The 16,395-nt window shown below is 35.1% G+C and overlaps 2 protein-coding genes across 2 annotated transcripts; one reads left to right on the plus strand and one right to left on the minus strand.

The window, feature by feature from the left end:
* The first annotated feature begins 1,115 nt into the window (after positions 1-1,115).
* LOC132636846 (phosphatidylglycerophosphate phosphatase PTPMT2-like) lies at positions 1,116-5,201 on the plus strand. The gene is made up of 6 exons (XM_060353888.1): positions 1,116-2,231; positions 3,027-3,149; positions 4,091-4,184; positions 4,264-4,346; positions 4,478-4,567; positions 4,655-5,201. Exons 1-6 carry the CDS (start codon positions 2,028-2,030, stop codon positions 4,907-4,909), a joined length of 849 nt encoding a protein of 282 aa, XP_060209871.1. The 5' UTR covers positions 1,116-2,027; the 3' UTR covers positions 4,910-5,201.
* Positions 5,202-6,380: 1,179 nt separating this feature from the next.
* On the minus strand, positions 6,381-14,104 carry LOC132636847 (mitochondrial-processing peptidase subunit alpha). Its single transcript, XM_060353889.1, has 13 exons — positions 13,942-14,104; positions 12,171-12,407; positions 11,775-12,071; positions 11,525-11,692; positions 11,249-11,416; positions 11,035-11,115; positions 9,909-9,975; positions 8,819-8,916; positions 8,007-8,079; positions 7,744-7,814; positions 7,602-7,651; positions 6,889-7,001; positions 6,381-6,772 (listed from the first exon to the last, which is right to left on the minus strand). Exons 1-13 carry the CDS (start codon positions 13,978-13,980, stop codon positions 6,720-6,722), a joined length of 1,515 nt encoding a protein of 504 aa, XP_060209872.1. The 5' UTR covers positions 13,981-14,104; the 3' UTR covers positions 6,381-6,719.
* Positions 14,105-16,395: the final 2,291 nt, after the last annotated feature.

A 16,395-nucleotide genomic window follows, 5' to 3' on the forward strand; every position in this document is an offset into this window, starting at 1 on the left:
TGACTTTTAAATTTAATGTTCCAGTTCCTTGTTATAACATTTGAGTAATTACATGTTCGCTTTTGAGAATTTGGGCATTATATTAAGGACTTATTTAACAAATTTCGTTTTAGTTTGAAGAAGTTTTCTGGGCTTACGCCCCAAGACGCTCCAACAAAAAAAACTCGCCCCAAACGCCCGGGCGTATGCCTCGAATTGCTGGGCGTACGTCTTTGGAGACTTTCGCCCCGACCCATCGCCCCAGGGCATTTTTGGTTCGCCCCGCCCCAGGGCTCGCCCTGAAAACGCCTTTTAAAACACTGGTTTGAATAAAAAAAAAACATGTCTTTTTCAACTTTTTAATATTTTACAGATAAGTCTCATGGCTGCTAGTCATAAAACGAAAAATCGAACCAAACCGACAATAACCAAACCGGTGGTTATTATTTTATTTTGTTTGGTTATGGTTTTAGACATTTAAAAACCGACTAAATTGGTTTGGTTATGATTTTAATTAATAACCGACCCAAACCAAACCATGAACACTCCTAAATGAGAGGGTGTTTGAATTGACTTTTTAAAATTAGACCCGAAAACTAGCAGTGCAAATCTGGACCTTTTCTCTTTTTTCAAATATCACACATTTATTTTTATTAATACCAAACATATACTTCTTCAATCCAAGTTCACGTGACACGCTCTTCTTCTTCCTCCTTCTTTTTTTTTTTTTTTTTTGTGTGTTAGTTTAAAAAAGAATGATATCATTCTATATATACTAATAATTTGTTCAAATTCTCAACTTGCTCTTAATAAAATAAGCTATAGGCATAAAAAAAAAATTATAACTTATTTTGAATTATAAATTTCAAACGTATTTTTTTAAAAAAATTCCGTGCTCAGTCAAACAAACTTCATGTAAATTGAAGGAGGAATACTTTTCTCAATGTACACAATAGACCCTGATCCGGTCTCTCCAGACCTTATATATGACGGGAGCTTAATGTACCGGCTGCGTTTTTTCTAATCACCTGCAACTCACGTGGCAATTCCTAACTCTGACATTTCTGTAAATATCCTTAATTCCATGCCTAAATTTATAACATTCATTGCTCATTATTTTACCATCTTTTGACTAACTTTTTCTTTTGATCCATTTTCTCAAAACACTATCAAATTGAATTCCTCTCAACTCAATCTTCAAAAACTCCCCAAATTTCTTCCAATAATCACCAAATTACCCCCACAAACTTTCCATTTCTACACAATCTCATGCTTTTTCTCTCTCAATCAATCTAATTTTCACCCAAACTTGTTAACAATTTCAACTCCCCCCCCAAAAAAAAAATTAAAATTTTTTAGGGTTTCAATCTAGTAAAAATCTTGAAAAATGAAGATCGCTTATGATTTTTGTACAGTTCAATGTTCATTTTAGACCCCCAAAGTTTTCGTTTTGATCAATTTCTAGTCCCCAAAAATTTTCAATTTTAGGGTTGCTTCAATCAGTTCAGTTAAGTAAGAATCTTGGAAAATGAAGATCGTGTATGATCTTTGTACAGTTCGATGTTCATTTTAGACCCCCAAAGTTTTCATTTTTATTAATTTTAGGGTTTGATCTTTTAGCTGTGATCAGTTCCTTTGATTAGGAATTATGCAAATGAAGATCTTCTATGATTTTTGTACAGTTCGATGTTCATTTTAGACCCCCCCAAGTTTTCATTTTGATCAATTTAGGGTTCAATCTTTTAGCTGTGATCAGTTTGGCTAGTTTTGGAAATGAAGATGATGGTGTTGTTCATCTAACATGCAATAGATTTATATGATTTTTTTACTGTTCAGTGTTTGTTTAGAACCCCCCCAAGTTTCCATTTTGATCAATAGAGGTTTTAATGTTTAGCTTTGATTGATCAGTTTAGTGGATTAGGATCAATCTTTAGATTTTGATTGATTGTGTATGTTTTTTGTATAGTTCAGTGTTTATTGTAGAACCCCAAGTTTTCGTTTTGATCGATTTAAGGTTCAATCTTTAGCTTTGATCAGTTTTAGTGGAAATGAAGATAGTGGAATTGGATGATTCGTGGATAGAAAGTGATGGAAAGTGTGTGAATACTGAAAGACGGGTTGTCGTTGGGGTTGATGCTAAGAGAGCTTTGGTTGGAGCCGGGGCTCGGATCCTGTTTTACCCGACCCTTTTGTATAATGTTTTCCGCAACAAAATTCAATCGGAGTTCAGATGGTGGGATCAAATTGATCAGGTATAATTCTTTAGTCTCCAAAAAAGAATGACTATCTGGATTTACAAAGGTCAACATAGTTAATATACTGTGATCTCTTGTTTTTTCGAAGTAAAATTGCATATTAAGAAATTATGTACAGAGTGTTTTGTAAAGATACTTAAAAATGTTTGAGAAAACCATTGTAAAAGACTGGTTGACTTGAGGTGCGCGCTGGTGGGAGGTAGCAGGTATTATGTGGAATTAGTCTAGGTGCGCGCTAGCTGGACCGGACAGCATGGTAATCACAAAAATAAAAAAAGACTGGTCGACTTGCAAAGAAGTACCTTTTTTGGGGGGGTTGGGGGGTGGAGGACAGAGGGAGTAATATATGTGGATGGTATTGGTAACTATCTTTGTAATTTTTCCATTTGACTATGCAGAGAGCTTTGGCAATTTCATATGTTCTCATCCTCGTATCCATTGTGGAGTTGTTAGGTGCTTGTCTTTGCAGATGGATGCCTGCTGGATAATGGTTTAACTAGTCGATTTTGACAGTTTTCATCTATGGAAATGCAGGGGAAAGAGTGAATTTTATTGGTCTACTGTAGTAATGTTCAATATATTATATGCTTTCGTATAGAGATGAGTGTGTTGATGCAATGATTTGGCAAGTCATGCTCAGTGGTCTGTTCCTATTTTTTAAACCCCCTGCTCCCCTCCCCAACCCCTCCCAATCTAAAGAGAGGAAAAGAAACAGTTACTTCTCGTTCATACTCCATTAAACTTAATATTTTAAGGTCTATGCGTTTGTGACTTTGCTTTTCATTTATGCAGTTTCTCCTCCTTGGAGCAGTTCCATTTCCATCAGATGTCCCGCGGTTGAAGCAGCTCGGCGTTGGTGGTGTAATAACACTAAATGAACATTATGAAACTTTGGTACCATCGTCGTTGTACCATGTGAGTGATATCTAAATAGATTATCATCCATTCTGATTGATAAAAGAATTGTAATCAGGTGCTTTTATAAATGACTTGTCATGGTACGAGTGGTATACTGACGCTTAAGTTGTTCTTCCTACAGTCACTATACGAGTGGTACACAGTCATTTAGGCTGTTTCTTCTGGGGAAGCTTTCAAGACTATGATGTCTGATTCTTCCATAGCTCAGCTATGAATTACTATAGATCTCTGTTATAGTTTGTTAGTTGGAGTGTGCAAGTTGCAAGTTATTAGATTTTGTTTTTAGTCCCAATTTTGAGATTAGTAATTATGTGTTATTTAAAAAATAGAATAGTAGTATTTGTTCCCAATAACACGATAAATCTTCCGAGTGTTGCTCAGGACATCCACAGTAATACCTTGACATGTCCTCTATTGGTAGGGTAGTAAGTATTTCCCACGATAAATCTTCAGAGTGTTGCTCAGTACATCCACAGTAATACGTTGACATGTCCTCTATTGGTAGGGTAGCAAGTATTTCTGTTATAAGCCCCAAGCACTGCTGTATCCCGAGGCTTCTTAATTTTGATCTCATTCAATATCAATCAGTAAATAAGCATTTCTCTACTATTTGGTATCCCAGTATTCCTCTGCCCGAGGTGGATTAGGCTTCCACCGCCTTCTTCCTTTGTTATAAAGAGGCTGGAAAGCTTTTTCTCTTCCCCCCTTCTCAGAACTAGTCTATTCCGGAGGATGTCGCCTTTGAGAATTTCATTGATATCTTCACAATTCTTGCTTTTTCTTTTTAAATTGATATTCATTGCTAATGCAACATCGAAACGGGTTCTCAGTTGAAGCACGTAGATGACTTACTTTGTGGGAAAAAAGGTCTAAAGAGTTCATTATGAATACTTTACTTCTGCAAGTGTATTCACGTTTCTTTTACTGTGTGATTTCAGGCCCATGGGATAGATCATCTCGTCATTCCAACTAGAGATTATCTATTTGCACCCTCTTTCGTGGATATAAATCGAGCAGTAGATTTTATTCACAGTGAGTAATTATCGTTTATATGTCTTCTGTGTTATATCGCGGCCTTCCATCACTTCCTTGTATGCTTCTCCATTGCCAGGGAATGCATGCAGTGGCCGGACTACTTATGTGCATTGCAAAGCCGGAAGGGGAAGGAGCACAACCGTTGTGCTTTGCTATTTGGTAGCTGCTTTAACATAATATAAAGCCATTTTTCTGTGTGGATAATGTTTGTCGGGCAGTTAATCTTTACGTTCAAAACTTTTAGCCAACTTTAGATTGAGTAAAGAGTTGTGATTCTTTCACTAATTTAGGTCGAATATAAGCACATGACTCCTACTGCTGCGCTGGAATTTGTCCGCTCCAGAAGACCTAGAGTTTTGTTGGCTCCTTCTCAATGGAAGGTAAACAAGAATGTTTGAGTTAAAATTGCTGCTCCATTTTGCAACATAGGAAGTTTATCTGTGAGTTAACATATCTATGTTAAACAGGCTGTTCAAGAATTCAAGCAACAGCGAGGGGCATCTTCTCCACTCTCGAGTGATGCTGTGTTGATCACTAAAGCAGATCTTGAAGGGTATCATTGTTCTTCTGATGATCGTCGCGGTAAGGAGCTGGCCCTAGTGCCCCGAATGGCAAGAACACAGCCAATGATAGCTCGATTATCCTGCCTCTTTGCGTCACTGAAAGTATCAGGTGGTTGTGGACCTGTTACCCGGCAACTGACCGAGGCACGTGCCTGCTAATTGCACACTCATCGACAGGGCTTCCTTGTACAGAAGACTGAAGAGGCACTGCTTAAATAAGTTCAGATGAGTTTTATATCTTTGAATCTGTGCTTTAATAGTTTAACATCAAGGGATTATGAATAGAGGGAAAAAAAAACGGTTGAAGAGTCCCTCAATATTGTATAAACATGTGCAGAGGGTATGACTTTTGGTTTCATCTGTAAATATTTGTTAATTACTACTCCGTCCTTTCCAAATTACTCGACATTAGTTTGAATTGGAGTTTGAGAAAGAAATGAAGCTTTTGCAACTTATGCTTTTAAACATTATGTTATAGCATTTGAAGCTACAAAAGTTCTGAAACTTGTAGCTTTTAAATATGCTATAACAATGGCGTGCTTATAAAAGCTCCTTATTAAGAGTTTAAATGAGAAGTGTAAAGCTAGTTGTTTTTAAACTTAGAAGTGTGTTATTCTTTTTTGTCATCTCTTTTGAACTTACAAAAAAACGAAAGTGTTGCATAAACCGAAACAAACGGAGCATCTTTATAACAATATGATCTCAGTTGACCTGTCCATGTCACCAATAATATTTACATAACTATTATTTTTATGATGTGATGCCAGACTGCTGGATGTGGAAATGTTATCAGGGGTGTACTTCTACATTAAGTAAAGGAAGTTCGATTGAATAATGGAGTATAACTTTATAGTTTATGGACATACAGCCGACACAGACTTTTCATATCTTATCTTATCTTACCTTAAATATGGAGTGCCATAACTTCAATCATTGTAATAATCCTACAGAAGATATGCTCGTGATGTGACCTTTTAAGAGAGTGCTTTAATAGATAAACTTTTATATACGATAATTTATAATTCTATATTTTAAAAAATCAGACAAGGTGAAACAGCCAAACAGGTGCAACCATATATCCCTTATCTTTCATAATAAGTGATTTTTTAAGCTTTATAATTTTTTCAAAAATAAGAGATAGATTTATAATTTCAAGAATACTTGAGGCAGATTCTTTCAAAATTGTCCTTATTTAAATAATCAAGATTCATTAGTTATCTTTTTTTTTTCTAGGCATTTAATTATGTAAACACAATTTAATTAGGAATAAATTAATAAAAACATTCTTAATTTTTAATTTTCTAGAAGTGAGTAATTTCTTTAGAGATGTGCATGAGATAAAATAATCACTTATTAATTATTATGGAACAAAGGGAGTATTAAGTCAAACATTTAATGCTTGCTACTTCTTTATTGCCTATCACCACATTCTCCAGAGAAATAATTAGTGTAAATAAGATCTTCAACTAATCTTCTGGCTAATGCTTGCTTTTTAGAAGAGTTTGATATCAAATACAAACAAAAGTTGCTATTTGATTATACCAACTTCAAAGGCAAATTAATATCCATCAACTTTGGTATAAATTTCATTTTATTCACAATCTCGCAGTAAAGATGAAAGTAATGACACTTGAAAGCAACAACCTGAATGTAGTATTTCTTCCAATTTTGGGTCAAGAGGATTTCTCAAAATTGCTAACTAGTGAAATCTGATGACTTCAGCTGCAAATCCTTGTTAATATTTTCAATCATGCAGCAGTATGTCAATGATATTATGTCATCAAATATCGAAGAAAGATGAATGAATTACAAACAAAAATCATGTGCCCAGATGCTTGCTTATCAAAGCTTTGACAGAGCTGATTTAGGACCCCTTATTTTCCACAAATTACAGCCACGCGTAAAGATTTTCTAAAACCTACAAAATGAGAGCATGAAAGCTCCCTCATACTTTGTAGTAGAAACTGTTTTATTTGGAACGGAACCTGCTGCTGACTGCATCGTATGATGGGAGGGCAATAACTGCGATTTTGAAGTCAAATGAGCAAAGCCACAGGAAGTCAAGAGAAAGACATAATTACAAAGAAGAATTCACAATCTCGGTCAAGAGAAACAAATAATTATAAAGAAGGATTTACCATCTCCATAGGATGCCATGGTCAGAGGAGAGGAAATAAGCTTCTGCACAACGGAAGCAATATCTTTTGCTGAAACTGCATCAATGGCTTTCAAGAAATGCTCCACTGGTTTCCTGAGGACCCAAAAACAATAAATATTGAAAAACTTGAGCACTAACTCTCGTCAATTTCGCTAACCAATTTGGTATGAGAGGCACAATGACCATACATGGTGTGGGGGTGATGGCTTTTAATAACACTGACTGGTCTTCTTCGTTATTTTTTTCATTTTACAGAGGAAGAGCTCATTAAATTTTATATTGGTTGAAGCACAGGCCCAATCTCCAACCTTGTAGCAAATAAAAATAAAATCTAGTAATCAGTTTGATCTCCTAGGGTCGAATACAATCTCCGAGGCAAAATGGGTCTATGTATGTAATGACAATTTTTAAAACAGAGGGGACAAAGCCTGTTCCCAGATTTTCTTGAATGGGATATAATGGGAAAAGGAAATTTCGTGATTAGCTTTATTCAATGGAAGGTCAAAATGAACCACCTAATCTATTTATTAGGCGGCACCTAGTCTATTTATTAGGTGGCAACAGTTTCTCAGATTCAACAAATGTCATATTGGCAATCTGCAGAAGAATTCAAATAAATAATGTCGACTCAAAGCAGAATTTTTTTTAAAATAATTAAGTCAGATAGGTAAACATTAGAAACCAAGTGTATACCTCTCTCCATATGTCAAAAGTTGTCTGCCAATATCTTCTGATGCAACCATCTACAATCAGCAGTAAGCACATATATTACTACAATACATCCTCCTGCAAATCCAAGCCAATGCTACATAGCAGTTGAGTTAATATTACATACCCGAGATTCCAAGTTCATCAGAATGGCAGATCTTGTTGACTGTTTAGCACGGTCTAGCTGTACCTGGTCAACTGTGTGAAACGAGTAGAGACAAAGGCCACAAAATAACAATCAGTAACAGGATAACGGAGGTGGAAAATTGTATTGGCATATCGATGGACACTTGAAAGAAGTACAATCCTTCCTCTAGGGAAGTAACAAAATTAGGTACAAAACATAAATTCAGGAAAAGCAAAGTAGGAGTTCAGAATTATATGTCAAACCTTCACCAGGATTTGCTACTGCAATAAGCTCTTTAACTGCCACATCAACAGCTTGAGGCCCAAAATCAGAGGTCTGACAACACAAACACCCAAAGAGAGAGAGACTAAGCTTTGCAGTTCAAGAAGTCACTATTTCTTTGAGAAGTAACATGCAATGAATCGAAAAGTGCTTCTCAGATGGAACTCTGCTGGCATATGCAATGGTAAGTCACCCACATAAATAACAAAAGAAATAGAGCGACAAGGTTTCAATCATTTGCCCACAATGGAGGAAATATAAGGAGACCCATCACATATCCGATGTGGGACTCTTAACAGTAAATAAAGACAAATTTTATACATTCAGATGTTGAGAAAACATTCTAAATTATGTAGTCTTCAGATCTTAATGGAACGTCTTAATATTCAGAATGAGACATCGATTATGGGGGAAGGAGAAGACTAACGTACTCAGACAAGAGATATGTATCAGACGGCAAGGTAAGGAGACAGCACCTAGCAACATAGAGATATGTACTTGGCATAGATTTTAGTTAAAGTCAATAAGATCTGGAAACTAAAACACCACGCCACCCATAATGAAAAGATAATTCAAATGATATATACTAACCTATCCTGCAAGATAAGGGTTTATGGGGGGGGGGAGGGGGGGAAGCAAAAAAGTCTGAATGAAAAATGATGCGTAAGAGAGAAAAACAAACTCAAATTACCAGATACAAACATTTAGTATGAAAACAGTGATAGCATTGTATCTTTGCTAGAAATAAGGACGGGGATAGATAAGTGATAATGAAAGCATCAGAGGTGTTTACCGTAGTTGCTTGAATTCCAAATAATCCGGTGTTATTATAAATGCTGCTGAATGCAGAGAATGCGTGCATCTGCGGGTACTGATTTAAGACACGAAGATCTGCTCATCATTGTGGAAGAAAATCATGTAAGTGTGTGAATGGAAGAACTAGGAGAAAATCATAACTCCATAACTAAACGAGTAAAATATACAAATTCTAAATTTGCGCAGACTAATAACCCAGCACATATCCATCTGATTATCGAAATATCACCAGACAATTGCACTTAGCTTACCAATTTGTGAGTGCCAAATGGATATGTTTCTTTTGTGTTTTAAGTAAATGGTAAGCACGCCTGTCTATGTGAAACAGCGCAGACTATGTTGACAAGACTCCATAAGAAGAAGACAATGGAGTCCCAATCCATCTTTCTGAAAATTTTCAAGATGGGCAAACACAGTAGAGATAAACAAGAGATATGATGCCACCAGAAACTGAATTTAAGAGGAAAAAGGGATGGAAATCAGGAGAACGGGATCATCACTAAATCATGATTGCACCAGGGAAAGGTAGCCAGGAATGTCTGTCTCGTACAAAAAGTTCAATATGAAGCTGAAGATTGTATTGGAATTGAAAGGCTCTGAATGATCCCAATAAAAGAGTTATGATGAAATCAGCAGTGTCAAAATGCAAGTCGTCAATTGTCTGCCTACAAAAGTTAAAGATGAGGTGAACATTATGATTGCACAAAGCTTATGGGGTTGTCTTTGGACAGAGTTTACATTTATTAGTTCCATAGAATCCACTAAAGGAATACAGCAGCATGTTAACTTCAATGTGATTGTCTTTAAACAATGTAGAAAGAAAGCTACGAAGTGAATCTACTCTCTCTTGCCGTCCGATAGGAACAGAAAGAAATTGATGGGCATTTGAGAGCATCGAGAAATCAATCTGGAGCGTTAAGGAGCTCCTTTATCTGGGCAGAGCGAACTTTGGAAAGCTAAAACCTGAATAATACGCATTTCAAATTCTGAAGAACCTCTTTGGGGCTATCATTTCTGAAATAACTTTGAATTATACAAGAAAAGTTAAAAGTATGAGAAAAGCTTACATAATCTTGAGTACATCCCTTTTCCAGGACCGCCAGCTGAGAAAGATCCACCTCCTCCCATAAGCATCTGTTAAATCCTCAAAATAGATAATTACATTCCAAAACCACGTCCCACCAGAGACAAACAAGGAAAACCAAACTATAAAATCAGATGAATGTTCAAAACTATCAAAGCAACAAGAATTTCTAATTTTCTAATTCATGATACATCTTAACTAATTAAGTCCCAAAGTTCCTGATTAAATGTGCAATACGAAGTAATTTTCATCCAAGTAGAGACTAACATATGCACATTCATCTCTCTTTTCAGATTATCTTCTTAATTATTAACATCTGTCTTTTTCAGATTGGTGACGCATATTCATATGTTCCCTAGAAGTTTGTTGAAATGTTGGGCTAATGGAGTTTTACAAATGGGTAATGACTTGACAAGATCTAAGCTTAAAAGAGGCCAAAAAACTCAATGGAGACCTTCTTTCCCTCTCCTCGTATCCTAATATAATAACGATCAAGACGAGTAGCTCCAGGTCCAGATATACCCCTTCAAGATCGCCAGCATAAGTTTAAGTAGCTTAAGTTTTTTAAGAAAAAGGCAGAGAAGGAAGGGTGGTTGAAGCAGGACCATAAGAAGTACTTTTTTTCTTAATTTAAGGAGAGGGAACAGGGCTTTCTAAGAAGGGCTTGGGACCTGTGAACAGAACAACACAACAAAATGATGAAATGAAGAAGAATGAATGGGAGGCATCGGAGGAAGGGCTGACGAACTTGTTACTAGTGTTAAGTTAACTACTTTATTGACTTGGGGTTCTTTCTTGTAAGTGGTATACCCACACCCCGCACACATACTATATCTATATACGTCAAATTTTTTAACCTTTTGGAAAAGCCCCTCTCCTTACAGTCAAAATTTAAATGATGAAAAAGCTAACTTTAGTAATCCCTTCTATGGCCACAATACAGATACGCTTTTCCTTCTCCTTCGTTAATTCATTTATATTACTATTTGCTTTTTAACATTTTCCAGGAAGCAGATCACAAGCTGTTCTGTGATTTTCTGAACATCCAAATGCACCTGATCAGGAAGCGCAGTCTAAACAGTTGAACAACTTAATTGAAACCTAAGTACCTGAAGAACTGTTAAAGTCATTGCTTCCTTTTCGGACATCCAACCACCGGGAACTTCAAAGGCAAGGGCAAAATGAGTCATCTGGTTAAAGAGGAGACATACAAACATGTTAGACACGGAACGCAACACACGTAAAGAGAGAGAGGGTTTTTTTTTTTGGGGGGGGGGTGCTAAGATTTAAAAATAAAAAAAGAGAGACATTTCAGAGACACACCTCCGCATCAGCTTGACGGCGGTAATCTCCTCCCACATACACAGGTTTCGGCTCCTCAGTGATGGTCACCTTTGGTAAATCAGACAGAAGAGGTTCTGCAACTTTTAAGAATTCTTCATGGTCAACACCAGATGCAGCAAGAACCATCCGAGGAGCAGTATAATTCTCCTGTAAGAAGGAAAACCAGTTTAAAAACAAAAGTACCTCCGTAAAAGTAAGCAGTAAAAAGTTGATATACGATGACCAGTGGAAGGAGATCAGGGTTTTGACACTCACAGCTACAAACTCCTCCAGCACCGTGCTGTTCAACCTGTTTATTGTAGCTTCTGTGGCCATCAGAGAATTCCCATATGGACCAGCATAACCGGCAGAGTGAACTGCCTCCAACAGCAAGTGTTGAGGGTTTTTGGAGTACTCACTAATCTCAGCTTTAACTTTCTCAAGCTGCAAAGGCGAATATTATTCTCAGAAAAACAGTTTGATAGCTGCTTCAAGGAAACACCAAGATGACCAAGAAGAGGGAAACCTGTTCGTTAACTTCCCAATCCAGGAATGCAGGATTTCTAACAGAATCAACAAGCATCTCCACCATTTGTGGTACATAAGTTTTCAAAGCATCATAAGTATAGATCATATGCTCTCGTGAAGCTGAAGCTGTTACATTACCACCAATTGCTTCAATTTCACGTACAACACGCAAGTGGCTCCGGTTTAACGTGGTTTTGAAGGCCATGCGTTCCAAGAGGTGTGTTGCTCCATATGAAGCTGGTGTCTCGTAAATAGAGCCACAATCAACATATAGGCCAATCGACGCCGCAGGGTTCTGGACTCAATAAATTAAAACCATTAATAGAAATTGCAGTAAAGGTAATTCAGCGTGCATTTAATTGTATGAAAAAATATATATCAGAATAGACCATACCACTGATGCTTCAGAAGCGACTTTGACACCATTGGCGAGAGTTGTTATCTGGGTCTTTCCAGGTTCAACATAATCAGGTAATGGCGGTGAGAGTTTAACATCATTGAGGGGGAAGTCCAAGGGAGTCACTGAACTCGACGTTTCACCAGTTAGCCAACTAAAAAGGCCCCCAGATGGCTTGGTTGCAACAGCAGCTGAACTTGCCAATCTTGTCAAGACCCTGTTGCCTTGACGTGCCTACAATGCATAATACTTTCAGAACTATTGATTATATTTTCATGAAGTAGATAACAAAACCTTTACATCAGAATGCAATCAAATAGAAAATATGAATTCTACTCCAAGTCTCCAATCTTAATTAATACTTAACAAATATGGTAACCCACATCTACCCTATGCCCAACCATGATCCTTCCAACTATACTCCCATGGTGAGTCGAACCCCCGACCTCAACATTGGATGTGGATGGTGATTTCCACTTCAACACCCATTCCATATCTGCTTCGAATCAATCCTACCCTAGATAGAACCAGAACCATGTTCTGAAAATTAACTTTTCACAGTCTAATTCAACCTACTTGGAGCCGAAATTAGCATAAAAACTTGGTCTTTTTTCTCAATTTCCCTCTGTTACTACATGAATCCCCCCAAATTCTAATTTCACCCATAAAAATGAAATATTTTGTACATCCCAGAGCAACAACAATATCTTCCCAGCTGTAATACCAAAGAAACAAACTTGGGGATCCGTGATCAATGCAGAAATCAAATAACTGATCAAATCACTACCTTACTCAGACAATTGGTTTACTAAATTAACACAGAGAAATGAACTCTAACCTGACATACATGATTAAAGTCAGTATATGCCAATTAACAAATTCATCCAAATACATTACATAGCGACAAAACACATATAAAAACTGACCTAATATCAGATCCAAATATCCAACAATACAAATAACAAGTATATGATATACAAAATCACTTGCAATAACTGAATCTAACAATCGCACAAGAAAAATCATTAACCTAAAAATAATTACATTAATCATTTATATGTGTGTGCAACAAAGTACAGCTGAAGCTCAAAACTGAGCAACAAACTCTAATTCATAATTAAAATCAATAGATTCCAATTAATAAATAAAATCAATGAACTGATCATACCACTAACTTTCTCAGGCAAATATTAACTAAATTAAAAAAACAGAGAAATGAGCTCTAATTTATGATTAAAGTCAATACGCGCTAATTAATAAATTAATCATAATACATTACATAGCCACGAAACAAAGATAAAACTAACCTAAGATCAGATCCAAAAATCAATTGCAATATCTAACCCTAAAAATTGCACAAGAAAAATCATTGCCCTAAAAAATGTAATTACCTTTACTTATACTACAGTTTTTATGTAGAATTTTTACATTAATCATTTATATGTGTGTGTGTAAAAAGTCAATATATAGAACTGAACAAATAACTAATTTCTCAACCAAATTTTTTTACTAAATTTAAAAACAGAGAAACGAACTGTAACCTAACATACATGATTAAATTCAATATAATAAAGAAATTTTTCAAAAATATACAGTCCAACATAAATTATTAAACCATGTAAGCCATAGGCTAAATCAGGTAACAAACTCAACCTATAGGCAAAAGGTGTAAATATTTTCTCCCAGTAGACATAGAGGGTAATTTTCCGATAAAACTAATCTAAGATCAGATCCAATCATTTATTTATATAAAAAAAATAGGGCTGACCTTAAGAGAAGTGAGGCGAGAGGAAGCGTATCTATACATGATGATTTGTGAGAACTGAGAAAATGCGAGTTTTGTGGAATTTGTTCTCAGTGATGAAGAGGCTGCGGAGAAGAAGAGCAAAGTTTGTTTGTTTAATTGGGTATTGGAAAAGTTGAGAAACTTTCTTTGATGGGCTCTTCAAGAATATGTAATAGCCCAATGGGCTTTTTCACCAATAAATCCCTAAATATATTGTGTGGGTTAACCACTTTTGGAATTGTAAAATTTTCACAAATAGCTACCTTTTAGCTGCTTCCAACAGGATATAACTACAAGTTCATTATTTACAATTCGTACCTGATTTTTCCTATATTTAGATCCTGGACGCGTCGCATAAATATAGTCAAAATATAGACTAAATACACGGAACTGTTGAGCAAATAATGTCTCTATTTAAGGGGAAAAAATCTTTTTCAAACTAAACAGAAATTTGTTTTTAATGTTCCATAAATCACGCAAATCTTATTCTCTTCCATATCTAATCACATATCTCATTCAACATCTAATCATTCACATAAAATTTGAATTAAAAAACTCTCTTCATATTTTTTCCCAAAATATAACTAAAAAAATCTCTTTTTAATGTTCCATAAATCATGCAAAGCTTGATTTGTTTCATCAACTGAATTACACGTTTCACCGTGTAATTGCAACTTTTTTACTTTTTATATTTTTCTGAACTTTTTAGTTGTTTTTCATATATATTTTGGCTATATTTTTAATTTTATTTTGATTATTATGTTCAATATTACTTATTCTGGTTTTTGTTGACTATATTTAAGATATATTTTCCATATATTTTGACTATATTTAGAAAAATTTCAGAAAAAAAAAAAGTTGCAGTGAAAACGTTGTTACCTCAATTATGAACTCAATTATGACTATATTTTTTAATTATATTTTGATTAATATGTTCAATATTACTTATTCTGGTTTCTGTTGACTATATTTCAGATATATTTTTCATATATTTTGACTATATTTTTCAAAATTTTAGAAAAATTAAAAAATATAAAATAAAAAAGTTACAGTGAAAACGTTGTTACCTCAATTATGAACTCAACTTGAATTCGATATTTCAACAGATGAGTTCAAATATATATTCGTCGTTTAAAAGGCAAAAATAATAGAGAATCTTACATATTTTAGGAAATAAAGTTGAATTTTGGGGGTAAAAGGTTGAAATTAATGAGCAGTTAATACAGAGTAAAAAAAGGAAGTGAAAGAAATCAAAAACTGATTTGAAAAGCACGAAATTAAGGGAGATGGGAAGTTAGAAACGTGTATATTTAGGAAAAGGGGAGGAGAGAGAAAGTGTGCAGCTAAAAAATAGGAGTGTGGGGAGTGATAAGTTAATTGGTAGAAAAGTGGGTAGCTATAAGTTGTAAAAATATAATATTATAGCTACTAAACTTAATTATTAAAAAGTATAGTTATGTTCCATAAATATGTAACATAGTAAGTTATGCTAAGTAAAAATTACAAATTAAAGACCGCCCCAAAAGAAGGGTATTCCAACTAATTGCCCCTGCAATTTTGACATACGTCATTTGCACTTCTGTTCCTAGTTTGTGCTTGTCTTTAATTTTTGGCCTTCAAATTGGATGGTCTTCAACTTTTCATATATAAAGAACCTATGCCCCTAGGGGAATAAGTTCGATTTTGAAGGACAAAAATTAAAGATCGGACCATTTGAAGGGGAAACCGTGCACTTGTTTTGATATGTCGTCCATTTTGGGCCAGTTATTTAATAAAGGTAAGTCGAGGTACGTCGGTTGACCGAAATATTTATAATTGTTAACAAATATACATATATTATACACTGATTATACATTTGTCGGCTGTTTTTCTTGGTGAACGGATATTTATTTTAAGTTTTCTTTTTAAGAAATGATCCTCTTTTTATTTGTTTTATAATATATGGACCTTTTAAACCACAGTCTAAAAATTCCTTTTGAACAAATTATAAACCTTATGAGAAAACATTATACAGTCTAAAATTTAATAGTTATTGTAAACGTTAGAGGACAGTATGAAGTTTTATCCCTGAATCTAACGTTATCAGGAAGAGTAATTTCCTAAAGGTTATATTTAAACTGCTTTTAAAAATAGGGACAACATTTAAATGGAAACCTATTATAAGGAATTTGCGTAAATCATGGCTAATTTGGGGTGAGGGAGTGACAGAAAGTTGAGGTTAATCCACAAATGCCTTCTAATATATGATATCAAGGATTACGGATTTATAAAAGAACAAATGATGGATTATCTCTCTTATTTTATTTAGTCAAGAACTTATCTTACAATAGCTTTTGTTCTCTGTGGTTTGTTTTTTCATCATTTATCACATCCTCCATATGGCAAACTTAGCTTGATATTTTGTAATGGATCCTCATTTTGGTGTTGTTGTAACTT

The sequence above is a fragment of the Lycium barbarum genome, chromosome 4, assembly GCF_019175385.1.
Source record: "Lycium barbarum isolate Lr01 chromosome 4, ASM1917538v2, whole genome shotgun sequence".
NCBI classification, from domain to species: domain Eukaryota; kingdom Viridiplantae; phylum Streptophyta; class Magnoliopsida; order Solanales; family Solanaceae; genus Lycium; species Lycium barbarum.

Coding starts and splice junctions, on each gene's coding strand:
- LOC132636846 (XM_060353888.1), top strand. CDS start 2,028: ATGAAGATAGTGGAATTGGATGATTCGTGGATAGAAAGTGATGGAAAG. Junction 2,232..3,026: donor GGTGGGATCAAATTGATCAG/GTATAATTCTTT, acceptor TCATTTATGCAG/TTTCTCCTCCTTGGAGCAGT. Junction 4,347..4,477: donor CCGTTGTGCTTTGCTATTTG/GTAGCTGCTTTA, acceptor TCACTAATTTAG/GTCGAATATAAGCACATGAC.
- LOC132636847 (XM_060353889.1), bottom strand. CDS start 13,980: ATGTATAGATACGCTTCCTCTCGCCTCACTTCTCTTAAG. Junction 11,417..11,524: donor TGCTGGAGGAGTTTGTAGCT/GTGAGTGTCAAA, acceptor TCCTTCTTACAG/GAGAATTATACTGCTCCTCG. Junction 7,652..7,743: donor TGATGAACTTGGAATCTCGG/GTATGTAATATT, acceptor TGCTGATTGTAG/ATGGTTGCATCAGAAGATAT.